Source organism: Gouania willdenowi, chromosome 11 (assembly GCF_900634775.1).
Source record: "Gouania willdenowi chromosome 11, fGouWil2.1, whole genome shotgun sequence".
Lineage (NCBI taxonomy): Eukaryota > Metazoa > Chordata > Actinopteri > Blenniiformes > Gobiesocidae > Gouania > Gouania willdenowi.
In genome coordinates this window covers 26,193,294-26,216,053 of record NC_041054.1, presented here as the reverse complement: position 1 = coordinate 26,216,053, position 22,760 = coordinate 26,193,294, and the positions used below count along the sequence as shown (strand labels likewise).

General features: G+C 39.3%; 1 protein-coding gene across 2 annotated transcripts in view; it reads right to left on the bottom strand.

Annotated features, from left to right (window-relative positions):
* The window catches only part of top2b (DNA topoisomerase II beta), a 96,199-nt gene that overhangs the window by 26,639 nt on the left and 46,800 nt on the right, over positions 1-22,760 (bottom strand). For both annotated transcript variants that reach the window (XM_028461155.1, XM_028461154.1), the window contains exons 20-25: positions 21,834-21,982; positions 21,481-21,712; positions 16,418-16,552; positions 15,386-15,586; positions 13,592-13,787; positions 13,424-13,515 (exon numbers count right to left, since the gene is read on the bottom strand). In XM_028461155.1, coding sequence (XP_028316956.1) covers positions 13,424-13,515; positions 13,592-13,787; positions 15,386-15,586; positions 16,418-16,552; positions 21,481-21,712; positions 21,834-21,982 — 1,005 coding nt within the window. The remainder of the gene's footprint in view (positions 1-13,423; positions 13,516-13,591; positions 13,788-15,385; positions 15,587-16,417; positions 16,553-21,480; positions 21,713-21,833; positions 21,983-22,760) is intronic.

Sequence of the window (22,760 nt, the reverse complement as noted above, 5' to 3'; positions counted from 1 at the left end):
GCGCACCCTCTATATCAAGGGTGTCAAACTCCAGTCCTCGAGGGCCGGATTCCTGAGACTTCAATCAATCAATCAATCAATCAATCAATCTTTTATTTGTATAGCGCCAAATCATAACCAATGGTATCTCAAGACACTTTACAGTAGAGCAGTCTTAAGGACGGACTCTTCATTTCATGGATACACACATATGCATATATACGTATATACACATACATATGTATCCCACACCCAACATGAATTCATCATGGCGGCAAGGAAAACCCTCTGTTAAGCAGCAGGAACCTTGTTTGGATCCCATTCCTATGATGAACAGCCATCCACGTTATGCTGTGACTTTTAGATGTGTCCCTACTCAAACACTCCTGGTGGAGACCAATGTGTTGTGACCAAGCTCTGCAGAAGCATGAAAATGAGCCATTCATTTGATTCAGGTGTGTTGGAGCAGGGACACATCTAAAAGTCTGAGGAATCCAGCCCTCGAGGACTGGAGTTCGACACCCCTGATTTATATTTATTTCACTGAACAGCTCCTCACGAGAGCAAGAGTCACGTGTGCGGCCACTCCTCCACTTCCTCCTGTGCCATGCTATCGATAGCTTCTCAAACACGGGAGCTCTCTGAATTGATCATTTGAAACCGTCAGCCACTGGTGAGTCTTTTGCAGACACGTTTCCCATTGTTTAAACCATATAACTGTTGCTCAATAACGCGCCGTTTCACTAGAGTCAGTATTGACCTCAACCCGTTCAATACTCCATCTGGAAAACTGCAGATTCTCTGTGGTGCCATGCATGGAAGCTAAGCTCTGACCACTCGGTTTGAAGGTAAAATGATTTTTGTTTTTTTAAAAAGACAGTCGAATTGTACATAATACTTTAATTTACTTACTCACTCATGTAGTTTGGAGTTTTACGTTCTGTTTTGCGCAGTTTTGTTGGTTTTCTGATTGGTGCTACAATGTCTATGGAGTTTGGTTATCAGCGTCTCAAACATTTCACGGACAAACACACAGTATTTATTTATAATAAAAATATACTAAATGAGTAAAGTAAAACACAAAAAAATGCACAAGAAGACAACTGAAAGAATAAAAAATACACATGACTCCAAAAAATATACATTTCAGAAAAATACAATGCGGGTGCACAAAGGAGATGGATGTACACACACACACACACACACACACACACACACACACACACACACACACACACACACACACACACACACACACACACACACACACACACACACACACACACACACACACACACACACACACACACACACACACACACACACAGTATTTATAATAAAAATATGCTAAATGTGAAAAATAAAACAAAAAACTAAACAATATTTATACAAAAAGTACACACAATTACAACAGAAATACATAAAAATACACAAAATTAAATATTTAGACAAAAAAAATACACAAAATGACAAAATAATCACACTACAATGGCAACAAAAAACTATAATTATACAAAAACACAACAGAAAGATACACAAATACACATAATGACTCCAAAAAATATACATTACAGAAAAATACACCAAACAACAACAAACATATGAAAATGACTCAAAGTACACAAAAACAAAATATTTATACAAAAATACACAAAATAACAACAGAAATGCACAAAACTACACTAAAAAAGATACAAAAATACACAAAAAGATTCCAGAATCACACTGCAATGGTAACAAAAAACTATAATTATACAAAAAATGCGCCAAAAGACAACAGAAAGATACAAAAATACGCAATTATACCCCTTATGCTCCCACATGAATGCATACGTCCGACGGGCACTGTACTAGTAATAATAATAATAATAATAATAATAATAAAAATCCTTACGATTACAATAGGGTTCCTATTACCGCTGGTCCTAGGAACCGTTCCCTGGCCCCGCGGCCTTGGCCCCCAAATAATAATAATACATCAATTTTATATAGTGCTTTTTTGAATTAAGAGATGGATTATATTAGTACATGTGGGTCACTGTTAGTGTTACTGTATGCAATTCATTTATTTCCTCATTTATGATGAAATTATTTTCTAAAAATAAAAAAAACATGGTTTTTACTGTTTAATATAAACCACTGCTGCTGAATCTTGTTTATTTTACATCAGATAGTAAATAAACAAAGTTATGCATAATAAATATCTCTCTGATTTCCTGTAATTAAACCAGATCAGGCTTGATGATTTATTCATTCATCTACTGAGAGCATTACTAACAGGATATTCTGGTGTAATACAGTAATCAAAATAGTTACATTACTGTCTAATGGTAAAATGGTAAATGGACTTGATTTTATATAGCGCTTTATCACCATACTGAAGCAGTCTCAAAGCGCTTTACCTATCAGCTCATTCACCCAATCACTCTCACATTCACACACCAGTGGGACAGGACTGCCATGCAAGGCGCTAGTCGACCACTGGGAGCAACTTAGGGTTCAGTGTCTTGCCCAAGGACACTTCGACACATAGTCAGGTACTGGGATCGAACCCCCAACCTCTCGATCAGAAGACGACCCACTACCACCCGAGCCACGGTCGCCCGTCACAGCTTTGTCTGTGAACACGAGAAATATAATTAAAAAAATATTGTTTTTCAAAAGTTTGGATGGATGTATAGTGACGTTACTTTTATGTTCATGTTTATTTCACACAATGTGTGAGATGTTACCTCAGTTTTATTTCTTACCATAAAGTAAATCAGTGGCTCTTTGTGGTTTGATAACAGTAATCACAGGAGTATGTAAGTACTTTTTACTAAGGCTCTTCCTGTTATGGAGTGGTTAGCGTTAGTTCTTAGCCCAGTCTGATGTTTCAGTGGGTTAGCTTAGCTTAGTTTACTTTAATCCAGTTTCCAGTTCATAATGGTTTCTGCAGGTTCATCTCTGTCAAAGTGTTTGTTGGAACTTGGGTGGATCTGACGGAGGAACTTCGACTGGTTCACTTTAGTGGGTGGGTCTAGTTTTAACCAAATAGCGGGGCAGAATGTGTTGCTGCACGGCAGCTGTGACGAGCAGAGCCGAATGTGTGCGTGTATATGTGTGTAAGGGTCAGGAGTGGTGGCGGCACACGCCGCAAACCCCCGCGAACAGTGCTCTGGTCCAGAGAATAAGTTGTTGACAAAAAAACTTGGGCCTGTGAAACAAGGTTTTTAGGGTATTCTTGGCTAAATTGAGGGACAAATAGCCCGTGGCCCTTGCTAATTTCCTACTTGGAAATTTATCTTTTCTATTTTGGGATGACATATTGTTACTGGTGAGAATGTTTTTGACGATATGTCGTCAACAATAACATCGCACATTCTTATTGTGAGCCAATAGAAGTAGAGCCTCTGACTTCCCATGATTGCAAAAAATTGCTAAACGGGTGGCTGAGGGTCTAGCACGGCTAACGTCGCTCTTGCACCGTAATCTCACATGACTTGAGTGTACCGTCCTATTTTTTTTTAAAATCAAGTATATAAAATGTGACATTAAAGAGTAACTAAACCCCTGCTTTCTGCTGACCGGCTACTGTGGGAAAATTTTTTAAAAAATTCCTTGATTATGGGTGTTATTCTTGAAGGCCGGTCAGTGCTGGCAGTGACAGACCACTGCCTGCTCAACTACTACACACAATACATAGCCCACAAGCATAAGGACACGGCACACAGCCCCACACATATTACTCACCTTCAGTTCCTGCTCTACTCCCACCATAAGCCTCAGAACACCGCTGCCTCACACACACATACACACAAAGACACACGCAGCAGCGAGAAGTACATGCACGTTCGGGCACACAGACGGGGATACACACTCAATGTGTGTGTACATAAATGCATAGTTTGATGAACCCTTTGATTAGACCAGAATCTGCTCTTTATAGAAGCACAGAGTCAAAAAAAAAATCACCGCAGGTATGGACAGAGCATGCACAAAGCATGGAGTTCCGCATCAGGGCTGTGAATCAATGCTCACTGAGGGCTATGATTGGAGGAAACTCTCCTCCATCCTCCCAGCTTTTATAAGAGGGGCGGGACCAACAGTGACAGTTCGTAACGTGCAATGGTCTTGATAATCCGTCTCAGCCAATAGCAAAATTAAATTGTAATAGCCAGCGTTCAACCCTTAGAAGCCAGTAACTCTGAGATTTTACAACTAAAGACGCAACATTAAAATACTTTTACCAAAATGTTGAAAGTTAGACTTGGATATATATATAACAACACTACTTAATACATAAATAGATATGTATTAAGCAGGAAAAAAGTGGGTTTGGGGTTTAGTTACTCTTTAATAACAGTAATAGACTATTAACCTTATTCAGCATGTTTGGTACAATTTCAGGAAGTTTAATAGGCAGTACAATAGGGGGTGTAACGAAACAACTCAACCAACGATTCGATTCCTGATTTTAAAAAAACAACCTAAACTCAAATCAAAGATTGGGACATAATGATCCACTTACCTCCTTTCAATTCAAATACATAGACATATTTTAGTAAAAAAAAACAAACAGATTAGTCACATTCTTATTCTCTTATATAAATTGTCAAGATTATTTTTTTTTAACAAAACTAGCGTATTTTCTGGCGTATAGAACACTTTTCATTCAAAGTTGAGGGTGCGGCAAAGGTGGTAGTGCGCTTTATGTGTGAATTTTTCAGTCAGTCGCACACGTGTCCAGTGAAAGTGGGTGTCAGGAGGCAGAATATCACTGACAGTCACCCCTACAGCAGAATGAATGAACTGTAACAGCCACTGAACATTACAGTGAACTGAACATTCAGAAACAAGCTTCGGATAATGTGGGGAAAGGGAAAGCTCTCACAACTTTAATAACAGGGAGGATGACTCGTGGTCTGCGTGCAGGACGCCTTCTGATCGTGGGGGGAAATTGCGTGACAGCGCGTGACAGTAGAAATCATACATCTGTTGAATATTTGTTTGTATTCATATATCTATGTATAAAATAAGATTGTTTAAATACAAATCAAATACCGGTAATAAATTTAAGTTTGTGGAGCAGGGAGCGGTGCTGGCTCATATGCATTTATTGTGGAAAGAGCGAATAAAAAGTACAATAAGGTTTATGTAAGTGCTGTGTGAAAGGTTTGCTGCCTAAATGTTTATACTTTATATATTTTATTAAAAGGTAAAGAGTTCATGATTTATGAGTGAAGTAAAATGGTTTACATAATGTTTAATGATTGAAAAGAAATTTATATCTTAAGTTGTTTAATTGTTTTGACTATTTACCTGTATTTCTAGGGCGGAACCTTTGTTTAGCTTCAGGTATCAGCACGACGCAATTAACCGATGCACAGTCAGAGCGGAGACGGAGCGCAGATAAGTTTGATCGGGTTTTAACCTCGTGTAAGAAACGTGTACTGTTGGACCAAGTTGTGTGTACGGAGCATCTACAAGCTTACACTACTGCATCATCTTTAAGTTCACACTGTGTGGAGCATCTTTAAGTTTCTCTTTTCATGACATGCAGCCAACGAGGTATTTATTTCATGTTTAAGTTGTGCACCGCCATTTTGTAGTGTGATTTGTGTAATGCGCTCATTCTCTTGTTATTTATGTACGTGTTAGTTTTCACGGCGTGTTAAGACGGAGAGGAGGAGAATAAACGTCTGTGTGAGAAAACAACCTGTGTTTGTGATGTCGTGGAAGGAGCTACAGTGAAAACTCGACTGCTCATCGCGGGTGGAAAAGACGACGGTGCGCCGCGGGAAACTGTCGACACTGCAGCGTCTCATCATATCAGATAAGCCCACGTCATTGGCCGACATAGAGACTTAAGGCAGCTGTGACAAGACTGTGTTAAAGTGCAAATTTCAAGCCAAGACCAAAAAGTACTACCAGCTAAGTGGTGTAAAAGGTGGTTTAACTTGTAAGGTTGCAACTAAGGACACTGTCTATCAATCTTGCTCTCTGTGTTCAGCTACATGTTTGGGGAAGGCAAATGTGCTGATGATTGCTGTCATAAGTTTGAAGTGGATTTAAGTTTTAAGTTACAACTCAGTCCTGTTGGAAAGAAACTTTTATTAAATTTAAAGAAAAGGTACAATTTATAACCAGAATATAATCTTAAATTCAGTAACAGTGTTGTATTTGAAATGAATTAGGTTTAATTGGTCAATCATATTATTCAACAAGAGGTAAAATAAAAAATAATACGAAGAAGAAGAAGGAAATAAATAAATAAATAAATTATAATTTAAAGGATAATTTAAAAAAAAAAAAAATAAATAAATAAATAAATAAATAAAATTAAAAAAAAATAAATAAATAAATAAATAAAATAAATAAATAAAAAAAAAAAAAAAAATTTATCAGATTGAGTAAAGTAATTTCACATTTGTTTTCTTTTAACATTTCAAAGCTAGTGTGAGGTTTAGATAAGTGGACTAAGTTACAGTTATACATCACAATCAGTCAAGATGTCTCAAATATCAGATACAGCCGCAGAAACCTACTCTAAAATTAACAAATCACGTACCCAGTCAGAAGAAAATGAGGGTGTGAAAGGACTTAGAAAAAGTGAAAGGATTCGAACCCTAACAGAAAAGGGAAAGGAACTCCATGAAGAAAAGCTAAAGAATCTACAACGTCGGTACAAAATCGTCTATGAGAAATGGAGGTACCATGCAAGAATAGGAAAAGAAATATTAAGAGATGAAGCCTCTGAGGATGAATTAAAGGATCTGATTGAGAACGTGGAAAATAGCTGCTCTGATGTACAGAACATTTATGAAGAGTTGCGTCAAATACAAACTCCAGATCCAGATATGCGACGCAGAGTTGATTTGTGCATGTCACTTTCAGCATTCATTGTTAAAAGAGCAAGGAGCCAAGATAAAGGCCACACATCAGATGAACAGGAAGAAGCATGGCCTGATCTAGGATCAATTCTAAACTCAACAGGTTCTCTTTCCATGCCGCCATCTCATCGCTCACAATGTGGCTCAAACCACTCCAGCATCCAATCAATCAAAAGAAATGAGGCTGCAGCTGAAGCTGCTGCATCCCAAGAAGTTTTGGCAGTGTTGGAAGAACAAGATAAGGAGGCAGCTGAAATTCAAAAACTAGAGGCTGAAGAAAAACAAAGACTTGTACAGTTTGAATTTGAGAACTTAACCAGACAACAAGCAATACAAGACAAACGTAGAAAGCTTGAACGTCTAGAAGAGGTTAAAAAACTAAACGCTGCAAGAGCTCGAGTGAAAGTTTATGATCAAGTGGAAGAAAATTCAGGGTCAGATAACCCAATGCCAGATATCAAACCTTTGGTACAACTTCAAAGTCCTAATTCCACTATGCAAACTCTTAATCCTTCGAGTCCCCCATTTATCGCCCAAAGTCAAACAGCTACAAATCAAGCCCTGCCAACTTCACCGTCCATACAAAACAATTCAGACTTTGTCAGCATGCTAGCAGAAGCTATAACTGCCAATCGTCTCCCAACACCAGAGCCAGCTGTATTCAGTGGAGATCCGTTGACATTCAAAGACTGGCAACTCTCCTTTGAAACCTTAATAGACAGAAAGGCCATTCCACAGAAAGAAAAACTGTATTACCTCAGAAAATATGTCGATGGAGCCGCGAAGAAGACCATCGAAGGATTTTTCTTGTTAGGCACAGATGTGGCATACGATTCAGCCTGGCAGTTGTTGGAGAAACGCTTTGGAGACCCATTTATAATTGGGAAGTCCTTCAGAGATAAGCTAGATGGATGGCCAAAAATAAATCCTAAAAGTGGCTGCGAATTGAGAGAATTTGCAGACTTTCTTAAAAGCTGCGAGGCAGCAACACCTCACATCAAAACTTTGGAAGTTTTAAATGACTGCAACGAGAATCAAAGAATATTGCTGAAGTTGCCAGATTGGTTGGTCTCGAAATGGAACAGCAAGGTGATGGAAGCTAGACAAACAAACATAGAATATCCGACTTTCAAAGTGTTTGTTGACTTTTTGTCAAAGGAAGCAGATCTCGCTTGTCATCCAATATCTTCAGTTCAAGCTCTCAAGACTTTACAAAATGAAAAACAGAAGCATTCACGAAGCCAAACCATTCAAGCAAAGACTTTGTCCACAAATACTACACAGAGCAGCATCACTTCATGCATATTCTGTAAAAGAACGGGTCATGACCTTCAAAGGTGCAGAAAGTTTGGTGAAATGACAGTTCACGATCGTGTCAAATTTGTACAGGCAGAGAAGCTTTGCTTTGGATGTTTAAAAGTTGGTCATGTGTCAAAGATGTGTAATAACAAGAGCACATGCGTAAAGTGTCAGAAGAGACACCCAACATGTTTGCATGATGAGAAATTCAGAGATTCAAGATCATCAACTTCAAAGAAAGAAAGAAATCCAACAGAAACAGCTGCAACAGCAACCACAAACAGAGTAATACAAGATGGTGTGGGTACGCAAACATCGGCAGTTGTTCCTGTCTGGGTCTCATCTACACGGCAGCCAGATAAAGAAATCCTTGTCTATGCTCTCTTAGACACGCAGAGCGACACAACCTTTATCTTAGAAGAAGTGGCTGAAGATTTAGACACAAACAAAGAGAATGTTAGTTTGAGACTGTCAACAATGTCAAATAAGTCGACAATAATACCTTGTCAAAAACTTTCAAATTTACAAGTGAGAGGATATAACTTGAAGAAAAGAATTTTGTTGCGATCACTCTACACGCGAGAGTTCATACCAGCTGACAGGTCACACATCCCAACATCTCAAACTGCTCTAAAATGGCCTCATTTGGAGAAATTGGCAGATAAGATGCCACCATCATTGGAGTGCAAGGTTGGACTTCTCATTGGCTATGACTGTCAACAAGCCCTACTCCCAAAGGAAATCTTAGCTGGTGAAGAAAATTATCCATATGCACAAAGAACAGATCTCGGCTGGAGCATCGTCGGATGTTCAAATCCAAAAGGTCACCACGCTGATGCTATTGGAACCAGTCATCGAGTCATAGTTAGGCAAGTAATACCAATGGCACAACCTTCAGCTGAGCTAAAGGCAACAGTACACTTTGTATGTAAAACTCAAGTTAAAGAGATAAGTCCTGCAGATGTTATTAAAGCTCTCGAACTTGATTTCACCGATCACATGACAGACGATAAGACAGTTTCTCAAGAAGATATCCTGTTCTTATCTAAAGTGACACAAGGTATACGCCAAAAAGAAAATGGCTATTACGAAATCCCACTTCCTTTCAAAACTGAAAAGCCTTGTCTCCCAGACAATAAACAAAGTGCAGTGTACAGACTCAATTCATTGGAAAAAAGATTGAAAAGGGATGAACAATACTATATGGATTATGTACATTTCATGAATGACATAATAACCAGAGGAGATGCCGAGAAGGTGCCAGAGACTGAACTTGACAACAAACCAGCATGGTATATTCCACACCACGGCGTATATCATCCCCACAAACCAGGGAAAATTCGCGTGGTTTTTGATTGTTCAGCTCGTTTCCAAGAAACTTCTTTAAATGATCAACTCTTGACAGGACCAGACTTAACCAACACATTAGTTGGTGTGCTGTGTCGATTTAGGAAGGGCCCAATCGCCATTATGTGTGACATCGAACGGATGTTTCATCAATTTCATGTCCTGAAAGAACACCAAGATTACCTACGCTTCCTCTGGTGGGACAATGGCAACCTGAACTCCAAGCCCTTAGTGTACAGAATGAGAGTACACCTGTTTGGAGCAGCATCCTCACCCGGCTGTTCTAACTTTGGTCTAAAGTATTTGGCATCACAAGGTTGTGGAAAATTCAGCAAAGAGTCAATAGAGTTCATCCAGAGAAGCTTCTACGTCGATGATGGCTTAATAAGTGTAGAATCACCTGCTGAAGCCATACATCTAGTTAAAGAGTCAGTATCTTTGTGCAAGACAGGAAATCTTCGATTGCATAAGTTTGTATCTAATAGCAAAGATGTTGTTGCTGTAATATCACCTGAAGAAAGGGCACATACAAAGGATTTTGACATGGCCCTAGGAGAGCTTCATATCGAGCGAGCACTTGGAGTTCAGTGGTGCGTTGAAGCAGATGAGTTCCAGTTTAGAGTCACAGTGAAGGAGAAGCCACTGACGAGAAGAGGAGTTCTTTCGACCGTCGCCTCTGTCTATGATCCTTTAGGGTTTGTGGCCCCCTTTGTACTAATCGGAAAACAGATTCTACAGGAGCTATGCAAAGAGAAAGTAAGCTGGGATGAAGAACTGCCCGAGCACATTCAGCCAAAGTGGGAGTCATGGCTTAGAGACTTGCCACGTTTGGCAGAGTTTAAGATTCCAAGAAGTCACTTACCATCAAACTTTGGAGAAGTCATACAATACGAGCTCCACAACTTCTCTGATGCGAGCTGCAATGGATATGGTGCATGTTCATACCTTCGCGCAATAAGCAACGCAGGACAGATCAGTTGTTCACTTGTCATGGGGAAGGCAAGAGTTGCCCCTACCAGATTAATGACTATCCCAAGACTCGAATTAGCATCAGCTGTGGTTTCGGTCCGCAATGGAGATGTCGTCAAATCAGAGCTTGAGATAGAAAACCTGCAAGAGTATTACTGGACTGATTCAAAGGTGGTTCTAGGCTATGTGAATAACGAAGCTAAGCGGTTTCATACATTCGTAGCAAACCGCATTCAGCGAATTAGGTCCAGCACAATTCCTGAACAATGGCGGCATGTTAACTCTGAAAGCAACCCAGCAGACGCTGCCTCAAGAGGATTTAATGCAATGCAGCTAAAGGAGTCCAACTGGTTGAGAGGACCAGAATTCCTTTGGAAACAAATCATTCCAGAAGAGAAGATGGTGGGAGAAATAAAAATGAACGACCCTGAACTTCGCAAAGCCTGTGTTTGTCTGGTTGAAACAAAAGAACCAAGTTCAATTGTGAACCGCCTCACTAAATTTTCTGAATGGTCCCGAGCAGTGAGAGCTATTGCTAGGCTCAAGAGGTTCATTAAGGAATTTAGTGGACTTCAACAAAGAAGGAACGACACAACTAGCCTTGAAGAAAGAAGAGAAGCAGAGATTTTCATCATTAAGTTGGTACAAGAAGAAGCATTCTCTAATGAAATTAGAAAAATCAAGCTTCTAAAGAAAGACACTTTGGGCAAGCGTAACAAGTTATACCAGTTGAATGCCTTCTTGGATAACAACAATGTTCTCAGGGTGGGAGGACGCCTTTCCCACTCAGCCTTGCACCATGAAGTGAAACATCCCGCAATACTACCAAAGAAATCACATATTTCAGCCCTACTTGTCAAACATCATCACGAGCGTGTACTCCACCAAGGAAGAGGCATGACCATGAACGAGTTACGTGCAAATGGAGTATGGATAATCGGTTGTGGAGGTGTGGTCTCATCACACATATACAAGTGTACAAAATGCCGAAGATACAGGAAAGCTACAGAAGTTCAACAAATGGCTGATCTACCGGAAGAAAGAACCGAGACTTCTCCCCCCTTTACTTACTGCGGTCTCGACTGCTTTGGCCCCTTTATTGTAAAGGAAGGAAGAAAGGAATTAAAGAGATATGGATTGTTGTTTACATGCTTATGCTCCAGAGCTGTGCATATCGAAACACTGGATGATTTAACAACTGATGCTTTTCTAAATGCATTACGGATGTTCGTGGCGATCAGAGGACCTGTGCGTCAACTTAGGTGCGATCAGGGAACAAATTTTGTTGGTGCCAGAAGAGTGTTCTCTGATCTCCTAAAGGGATTGGATTTGGAACGTCAGAAGGCTATTGGTTGTGAATTTGTAATGAATGTTCCCTCAGCGAGCCATATGGGTGGAGTTTGGGAGCGGCAAATTCGCACGATCAGAAGCATCCTCACTGTAATGCTTGACAAGTCCGCCAGCAGACTCGACACGACAACTTTAAGAACGTTTCTTTATGAAACAATGGCTATAATCAACAGTAGGCCACTAAGTGTTGAACATTTACATGATCCAACTGGTCCAGAACCACTCACCCCCAACCATATATTGACCATGAAATCGTCAATAATTTTGCCCCCACCAGGACAGTTCTGCAAAGAGGACCTTTATCTGTGCAAAAGATGGAGAAGAGTACAATTTCTGGCTGATGACTTTTGGCGAAGGTGGAAACGAGAATACCTCCTGAATCTTCAACAACGTCGAAAATGGCAAAGGCCTTCAAGAAATTCACAGGCGAATGACATTGTTATTCTGCAAGATGACAACTCACCCAGAAATGCGTGGAAGCTTGCTAAAGTTGTTGAAGCATACCCAAGTGCAGATGGACTGGTGCGAAAGCTCAAGCTTATGATTAGTGACAACACATTTGATAAGGGGAAGTTACGAACTAGGTCAGTTTTTCTTGAAAGGCCCATTCATAAAGTAGTTACTTTACTGGAGGCTAATTAAGTCACACACTATGAAACATTCTGTTAAATACATTAGATTCCCAATCTTTTGAGAAATCCCACATTCAGATTTTACAGGAATGTGATGATTTGGTGGGAGTGTAAGTGCTGTGTGAAAGGTTTGCTGCCTAAATGTTTATACTTTATATATTTTATTAAAAGGTAAAGAGTTCATGATTTATGAGTGAAGTAAAATGGTTTACATAATGTTTAATGATTGAAAAGAAATTTATATCTTAAGTTGTTTAATTGTTTTGACTATTTACCTGTATTTCTAGGGCGGAACCTTTGTTTAGCTTCAGGTATCAGCACGACGCAATTAACCGATGCACAGTCAGAGCGGAGACGGAGCGCAGATAAGTTTGATCGGGTTTTAACCTCGTGTAAGAAACGTGTACTGTTGGACCAAGTTGTGTGTACGGAGCATCTACAAGCTTACACTACTGCATCATCTTTAAGTTCACACTGTGTGGAGCATCTTTAAGTTTCTCTTTTCATGACATGCAGCCAACGAGGTATTTATTTCATGTTTAAGTTGTGCACCGCCATTTTGTAGTGTGATTTGTGTAATGCGCTCATTCTCTTGTTATTTATGTACGTGTTAGTTTTCACGGCGTGTTAAGACGGAGAGGAGGAGAATAAACGTCTGTGTGAGAAAACAACCTGTGTTTGTGATGTCGTGGAAGGAGCTACAGTTTAAAATGTAAGATATCTCAACCAGTTTGCCGATTTAAGATAAGTAATCTAAACATAGAAAAATGATGAAACGAAAACAAAACAGAAAAGTGTAGTGATGCCGACATGAAGCAGAAATGGGTAAACCTTATACCAAAAACCGAAAAAAAACAGAAAATCTAATAGAAACAAAACTACCTGTGGTTCAATGGCGTGACTCTTGAGTTCAAATAGCATGCTGATGTGGCTTCATTAGGTTTATATCAAAGTGTGAACATATGGATAGCTTACCTTCTCCTGAGCTTTGTTCCAGGCAGCCACAGGATCCGACTCGTAGCCTTTCTGGACCAGCATGCGAATCAGCTCCCTCTTTGATTTGTTCTCTGTGGGTAATTCACAGCTATTAAAGCACTCGCGTTCAAACTTGAAACATTAAATAACTTTTTTTCTCTCCAATACCAATTGAGACTTTTCCTTCGATCTTCTCCAGGACAAAGCGAGCCTGATTGGACAGTTTGGCAGCCTCAGCTCCCAGACTACCTTCTAACCAGTCCTTCCTCAGTTTGTAGTAGTGGAGGCGGAGCTCAAAGAACTCTCGCAGGATGTCTTGCACTGAATCGTACCTCTTTAGACAACCCATGTGGTCAAAAAGCACCTACAGAAGAGAGAAAAAAACTTAATCTATCCAGACCTGGTGCTTCATATGAAGCAAATACAACTCCTAACTCATCTTGAGCAGGTTACACACACACACAAAGATAATTTGGCTTTTTTGTCCCGATTTCCCCTACATCCGACAAAGGACGGCAAACCCCAGATTATCTTTTGTCTCATACCATTAACAGGTTGGGGCAATAATTGTTAATATTAAACTTATTTAAACTAGTGGCAGGACTCGATTTAAAAAAAAGAGACCGTAATTAATTAATCTTGATTAAACTAAATTAATTGCATAACAATATTTAACACGAGAAGCAATGTTTTTTTCCCAATTTCAATGACTGAATCAATAAAAACAATAAACAAGTTTAAACTACAAAATAGTGTTTATTAGTTATTACTGAGTGCTAAAATAATGTGCAATGTGAATAAAGAATATTATGATTGCATTGTTCACAAAGCACAGACTTAAATTCAAGTATGCTATATTCATGCTTTTCTGGATTTTTTGTAAACTTTCAAAAAAAAATTTGTTTTGGTGTATTAAAATAAGAAACAGTGGCAACTGAACTGTGCAAAATGGTTAGGATAAATGGGTATGAAATAAACAGAGCAAGTGATGAAGCTGATGAATTTAGTTTGAAATATTCTTCCTGCATAGCAGTTGGTAAGTTGATTCAGACAATGCTATGTGTAGCAGCCCTTCTAGTCCCGCCTTCATCCTCTACCACTGAGAGTGGTTGACTGTCCACTACAATCATTTATCCACTGACTTTTGTTTGTTTGGCACTCATGGACTAATTTAGGCTCTGAACCTTGTCATCTTGTCCAGTGTGGATTGAAAACACTGGAGCATGTAGCAGCTAGCACTGTCCGAGTGTCCATGCTCGCCGTAACATGTTTAGCATTAAGGTGGTAGCGGAAACTAGAAGAGCTCTACTGATTGGCAAACTCTTTCTTGCACAATTTGCACACAACTGAGATTTTGTTTTCCATCCGGTGTTATTATTTAAACTAAAATGAACGGCCACGAAGCACAGAAACGGTTTCAACCCAGGTTCTCCCGTTTCTTGTGTTGTGGACTGTGCATAAGTATTGTGGGTAGGAAGGTTTTGCGCTGTTTGGAGTGAAAGAAAAGTGATTGTGTTCTTTTTTTTGTGCGTAATTTTTCTGTATTTAATGAATCGATCGCAATTAACAAGTTAAGGTCCCAGCCCTAATTTAAACTTGTTCAATATTTACGACCAAAACTTCTTGTGGGTGTGAGGAAAGCCAACGACTCCCGACTCATGACCCTGTGATTTGTGACGCGGAACGGAATGTAGCCATCAAAAAGTGAGCTGAGTGAGAAACACTTAATGCTAATTTCCAGGAAAATCAGAACTTCCCAGCCCAACAAAGTATTGCCAACATGACTGACCGCTATAATAAATAAAGTACACACAGTTTGATCAAAACTCTTCTATGACTGATATTTTTTATTTTCATTTGTGGAGTCTGTAACGGATCAAAAATCTTTCCAAATGTAGAAAATTCTTATGTGTGGAGCCTGCTTTGAATTCCTCTCCATCTGATTACGTTATGTTTACGTACCATGGAGTTGCAGGTGAGGCTCGACTGCAGCTTAAAGACTTTGTGGAGACCTGCTGCTTCAGCCTGAGCCAGTTTCTCTTCAGACATGCGGACTAAGAACTTGACCGTGGTGTCGGTGTGGTATTCTTTGTAGTCGTTGATGAGTGCTGGGGTTTTGTCTGTTCCCTGCAGCATGAGCTCCAGCACTGACTCTTTGTAAGACTGCAAACACAAAGACACAACAAACAGACAAATCAGAAATTCTAATAGGTAAATAATAAAAAAGGTATGCAATTAAATTCAGATAAATATGGGGTTTTGCTGCAGTAGTTTATAATTTATCTAATGTGTTATTGTATTTTCTTATAAAACAAGAAATGGAAATTATTTATTAAAATGAACTTAAAATTAAGATAGGATTTCAATAACAGCATCATATCCAAACATATACATCACCATCCATTACAACAAAAAAACATAATATTTCGATAGGGGTTGAGGAATTCTAGGAATTTTCAAAGTTGGAAACTTTCCATGGGAATTGTTTTGTCATATGTTATATTTTAGCATCATATAAAATATTATCAACAGTTATTTAAAAAATACTCAACATTTTTGGTTAATTCCAATAAATAATTCATATAAAATGTTAATATCTTTGAATTTCTGTGGGAATTTAAGCTTAAAAAGTTTGGGAATATTAAAAGAAAAATGTTCACCCTTTTGCAACCTTATTTACAGGGAATTTGTGCACATGCTCTTGTAATGAATCAATGCCAAGCAAAAATGTAAATATTGCATTTGAAAAAAGAGAAAAAAGTGCTTATTTATTTAAAAAATAATACTGTTACTAAAAGGTGAGGTACTATTCAACACAGGAACAAAATAAATCTATTATAATCTAATCAATTATATGAGTAATGCACTTTGTCTAACATATTTATTGTCTGTAGGTCGTCCACATATCTGCACTAACTTCAGCTGCTGTGGGATACACTTGAACTCTTTGTACTGTATACATTCATTGATTCATAGTAAACCCAGTGAACTCACCTGTGTCCATGTGCGAATAGGAAGCTCTGTGATCTCAATGGTGTTCTTGTCAATGACTGATATCTCTCCACTGACCAGGTACTGGTTCTGACCCACCTCATGAATCACCCCTTTGAAGTTTTTGTATTTAGGAAGCTAGAGATGGGACAGAATACAACACAGATAATTTATTTGTAACCTGGTTAGCATAAGGACTGAGAGTCAAATGCATCAGGGCTGTAAGTAGGTAAACAGATGTCCTACTGCAAAGATGGGCACACCTTATCACAGTGAGGGCCACAAAAATGTGTGTGTTATCAATTATTATATTCATGTCTGTATTTAGAATAATGAGCAATTTGAGTATTAAAATAGGAAAGAACAAATGATCTTTGTGTTTTGTAGTTGTTTTACGTGATTTGAGAGACGATTTGTTTTTTCTGTTATTTTGTATGTTTTTTAATTTCATTGTGTGTGTTTTTTGATTCATTTTATGCATGTTTGCTGTTTCTCTGTGTGTTATGAGTCATTTTATGTATTTCTGTTATCATTTTGTTTGTTTTTAGTTATTTTTGTGAAACTTTAGTTGTTTTTATACCTTCTGTTATTTATGTGTATCATGGTAAGTTTTTCTATTTTTGCTGTCCTTTTGTGTATTTTGCTGTAATTTGAGTCTTTTGCAGTAATAATGGTGTGCATTTACGTTAAGCTTAGTGTTTATATTGTGTGAAAGCAAGAGTGGAAAAAACGGCCTCGACAGAAATGCAGCGTGGATGGTGATGTATGGAAAGTCGCTTGAGCATAAATTTGATATCAATGATTTTAACCATAGTTAAACTCTACTAGTACCGAAAGTTGGAGTACATGTACTCAATTTTGGTTTACTGGTGAAGCAAAACATGTCACTAGTATTACTATTAAAGCAAAAAGTGTCACTTGTACTACTAGTTAGCCTTACATGGTAATAAGAGGAGAGGGAAAACAAATTCAGGCTAACCATTGATCCTGCTTCATTTGCAATAATAATAATAATAAAGGCTTGGATTTATTTCGTGCTTTTTTTTGAAGAGACTCAAAGCCCATTACAGAAACCTATGCTATGACTGATGTGACTGGTGTGAATGAATAATGTCATTCACACCAGTCACATCAGTCATAGCGGTGGTGGTAAGCTAATTGTAGCCACAGCTGCCCTGGGGCATACTGACAGAAGCATGGCTGCCATTTCACACCTATGGCCCCGCTGACCACCACCATTCATGCCCAATTCATACCCATTCATACAAGGCAATGTAGATGACGTGCCATGCCCAAGGACATAACAAAATTGAATACAGCAGAATTTGAACCCCAACCGAAGTAAAAGAAATCTTTTATTTACAGTGCATACGGAAAGTATTCACAGCGCTTCGCTTTTCCCACATTTCATCATGTTACAGCCTTATTCCAAAAGGGATTAAATTAACTTTTTTCCTCAAAATTCTACACATAATACCCCATAATGACAACCTAAAAACGTTTGAGATTTATTAGAAATAAAAAACGAAGAAATCACTTGTACATAAGTATTCACAGCCTTTGAGATCATGCTCAAAATTGAGCTGAGGTGCATTCTGTTTCCACTGATTGTCCTTGAGATGTTTCTACAGCCTAATTGGAGTCTACCTGTGGTAAATTCAGTTGATTGGACATGATTTGGAAAGGCACACACCTGTCTATATAAGGTCCCACAGTTAACAGTGTATGTCAGACCACAAAACAAGCATGAAGTCGGAGGAATTGTCTGTAGACCTCCGAGACAGGATTGTCTCAAGGCACAGGTCTGGGGAAGGGTACAGAAAAATGTCTGCAGCTTTAAAGGTTCCAATGAGCACAGTGGCCTCCATCTTCCGTAAATGGAAGAAGTTTGGAACCACCGGGACTCTTCCTAGAGCTGGCCGTCCCTCTAAACTGAGTGATCGGGGAAGAAGGTCTTTAGTGAGGGAGGTGACTAACAACCAGATGGTCACTCTGAAGGAGCTCCAGTGGAGAGAGGAGAACCTTCCAGCAGGACGACCATCACTGCAGCACTCCACCAATCAGGCCTGTATGGTAGAGTGGCCAGACCAAAGCCACTCCCTAGTAAAAGGCACATGGCAGTCAACCTGGAGTTTGCCAAAAGGCACCTGAAAGACTCTCAGACCATGAGAAACAAAATTCTCTGGTCTGATGAGACAAAGATTGAAGTCTTTGGCGTGAATGCCAAGCGTTATGTTTGGAGGACACCAGGCACCGCTCACCACCTGGCCAATACCATCCCTACAGTGAAGCATGGTGGTGGCAGCATCATGCTGTGGGGATGTTTTTCAGCAGATAGACCGGTAGACTAGTCAAGATTGAGGGAAAAATGAATGCAGTATTGTATAGAAACATCCTGGAAGAAAACCTGGTCCAGAACGCTCTTGACCTCAGAATGGGACGACGTTTATCTTTCTTTTCTTTTGTTTAATGTTTTTATTAATGTGCACAGGAACATTGCATCTCAATTGTACAATACAAGTGAAAGTAAGCACACTGTTTCATTTCGTTTTTCTTTTTCTTTTAAACATTAAAAAAAAAACAAAAGAAAGAAGGGGGGGGAGGGTGTTACGCTTCCTCAAAAAAGTTAAGAAATACTTGCCACTTTTGAAAGAATTTGTCAGTCATACCTTTCTTGGAATATCTAATCTTTTCAACTTTCAGAATAGACATGACCTCATTTATCCATTGAGGGCTGGATAGGGAACTTGTTGACTTCCAATGTATGAGGAGATGCCGTGTGGCAATAAGAGATGTGAATGCTAAAATCTGCAGGTGAAGAGCTGAATAGTTGGAGTAATTATCGGGAATACTGAAAATAGCCACATGAGAAGAAACATCAACGTTTTTTGAAAGCACTTTAGACATGGTATTAAAATAGATTTGCCAAAATGTATTTAAAGTTGGACAGGAGAAAAACATATGAACAAGATCACAGGGCGATCCACCACACCTATCACAAATGTCTATGGTAGTTGGAAAAATTCGAGCAAGCCTTGCTTTTGAGTAATGACACCCGGACAAAACCTTAAACTGGATCAGTGTCAAACGAGCACAGATAGTTGTCTTATGAATAAGTTTCAATGCAGAGTCCCACCAGCATTGGTCAAAGACCACTCCTAGTTCATTCTCCCAGGCTTCTTTGACGGTTTATCTTTCAACAGGACAACGACTCTAAACACACAGCCAAGATATCGAAGGAGTAAATTCAGGACAACTCTGTGAATGTCCTAGAGTGGCCCAGCCAGAGCCTAGACTTGAATCCCATTGAACATCTCTGCAGGGATCTGAAAATGGCTGTGCACCGACGCTCCCCATCCAACCTTGTGACTTCATATTCCAAAACACTTGAGGCCGTAATTGCTGCCAAAGGTGCCACAACAAAGTACTGAGCAAAGGCTGTGAATACTTACATACATGTTATATTTTCATTCTTTATTTCTAATAAATTTGCAAACATTTAAAAAAAAATGTTTTTCATGTTGTCATTATGGGGTATTGTGTGTAGAATTTTGAGGAAAAAATTGAATTGAATTCCTTTTGGAATAAGGCTGTAACATGATGAAATGTGGGAAAAGCGAAGTGCTGTGAATACTTTCTGTATGCACTGTAGTCTAATACTGCCAGTACACTTAAGGGCAGATTCACTAAAGCGTGACACTTAGTGTCCAGTGAAAGCTGGTGTCAAGAGGTAGAATATTACTGACAGTCACCCCAACAGTGGAATGAATAAACTGTAACAACCACTGAACATCCCAGTAACCTGAACGTTCAAAAGCTTGGAATAATGTGGGGAAAGTGATGCACTCACAGCTTTAAAAAAAGGACAGATGTGTCGCGCTCCGTATGCATGACGGTGTCCAAGTGGTGGTAAATTGCGTGGGAGTGACAGCACAAGTCATACATCTGTTGAATATTTGTTTTTATTTTCTATGCCTAAAATACGATGTTCGCTGACATAAAAAGAAAATACCGATAATAAATGAAAGTTTCTGGAACGGGGAGCAGTGCTGGCTTGTATGCATTTACAGTGGAAAGAGCATAAAAATGTATAATAAGGTTTAAAATATAAGTAAAATGTAAGATATATCAGTCAGTTTTTAATAGTAGAAAATAATGAATGGCATAAAATAGTGAAATCACCATGTTAAATTTGTTCAGGAGCAACAGCAGCGGCAGACTGAGACTGACAGCTTACTTACCTGACACATACACACAGATAGAAAGAGTGCTGCAACACTCCGGATACAGTAAAAATCAGTAAGTTCGTAATAAAAGGAAAACAATGAACAGCATAAAGTTGCCAAATAACCATGTTGGGTTTGTACAGAAGCTATCGTGTCCTGATTCTGACTCAGAGTCCGAACTTGAGAAGATCGCTTCTGAGGCCTATAGTGCACGGTAAGAACTGACGGAGGGAGAGGGTTATCAGTCTTGATCCAGTAACAACCAACCATAAAAAGCTATAAATGAACTGATATGCCGATGTGGAGCAGTGAGGAGGTAAGTTTATGTGGAGATGGAAACTCATCAGAATACACAGAAATAAACAGAAATATCCATTAATTGGAGCACAGCAGCCCGCCTACCTGCTCGTTATGATTGATGAAGTCGTGTGAAGGACACCCTCATCAGCTAATAGAGTGCAGCCTATGTGATGGTGTGGCCTTTATGTGGAAAACTGCTGAATTATTGAAATGTGGCCAATAAAGCGGTGCGTTCAATAGCCCGTAAAATACGGTACTGAACTAGAAGTCGGTTTTTAGTCCTATAGTAATGGTAGTGACACTTTTTTCTTCACTACTACTACTAGTAACACTTTTGGTTTACTTGTGCATGAGTACACTAGGAAAGCTTAACTATGGTTCATATTAATGATGGAAAATTTGGTGGATATATTCCAGGTGTTCGATAATAATTACTGAGAGAGTCGCTTGGAAGAATTGTATGAGTGAGTCATGTCTAAATCAATTGGTCTAACAGACCACCACCATTATTTGTGGTTTGTGAGGTTGCAGCCTGTTTACCATGGGAAGGGGTTCCTGGTGGTTGAGCAGTCTGATGAGGTTGTTGACGATCTCTCGAACATCGTAGTTGGGGATCTTACACGCCCAGCCTGTGCCGATGCCCTCAGCGCCGTTCACTAAAACCATGGGGATAATGGGAATGTACCACTCAGGCTCAACCTTCTGGTTGTCGTCAAACAGGAACTTGAGGAGGTTGGAATCCACAACAGGGAACAGCAGTTTGGCCAGGGGACTGTGGTGACATTAAAATATTTTTTATAAACCTTTTCTTAACCATTTGTCAATAACTCAAGGGAGCCATGCATTTGTTAGACAACATGAATGGTGACATGACAAGGCATGAGAAGTTTCACCTGAGCATAGTGAAGATGTAACGAGGACTGGCAGCATCTTTGCCTCCGTTGATGCGAGTACCAAACTGACCCAAAGGCTGCAGGATGTTCAAGTTGTTACTGCCCACAAAGTTTTGTGCCAAGTTCACGATGGTCATCATGAGAGCTTGCTGCCAGGGCACAAGAAGGTAGATGAAGTTCCAGTCATGCACAAATGAAGGCAGAAACGGTAAATATTTTTCTCCCACAGATATGCACAACCTAGGTAGTGATTTAGCATAATTCTGAACGGTAAACCTTCTTAACAAGACAAAGCAGGGCCATAAATGCTGTTTTTCAGCATCACTTAGTTTATCTGTTGCAGAGATGGGCAACTGTTCACTCAGAGGTGCCACAAAAATGTGATTATATGTTATTTGAGGGTCATATCAACATTCTTGTCAGCATTTCGAATAATTACCAATCTGAACATTAACAGGAGTGTTAGTTTCACCTAAACAAACATTCTCCTCCAGAGACCCCCTGTCCTACGAAGCAGGATAAACACATTCACTTAAGCGAGGTGATTTCAGGCTGCCTATGTGCACACTCCTGTGTCAGGGGTGGAGATTGCAGCGTCAGACCAATCATAAACATGAACAAACTGTGTAGAGCAACTTATGTCACAATTGAGGAACTTCTTATATGCAGAACTCAAATCCATAATTCGGACCAAAAACAACACTGTTGCTGCAGAGAAAGCCGGAAGAAAGGAATGAAGGCAGGAAGCTGCTGACATGCATAAAAAAGCGTGAGATTGTAAAATATGAATCCATTGGATGATAAACGGACAGCGCTCTGATCAATTTCACTATAAACTGACTGTAGATCAGTCCATCAGATGTAAATCTATATCTTTCCTAAAGGATGTCATCGGTAAAAGAAAGGATTGCATTGATCCATTAATAT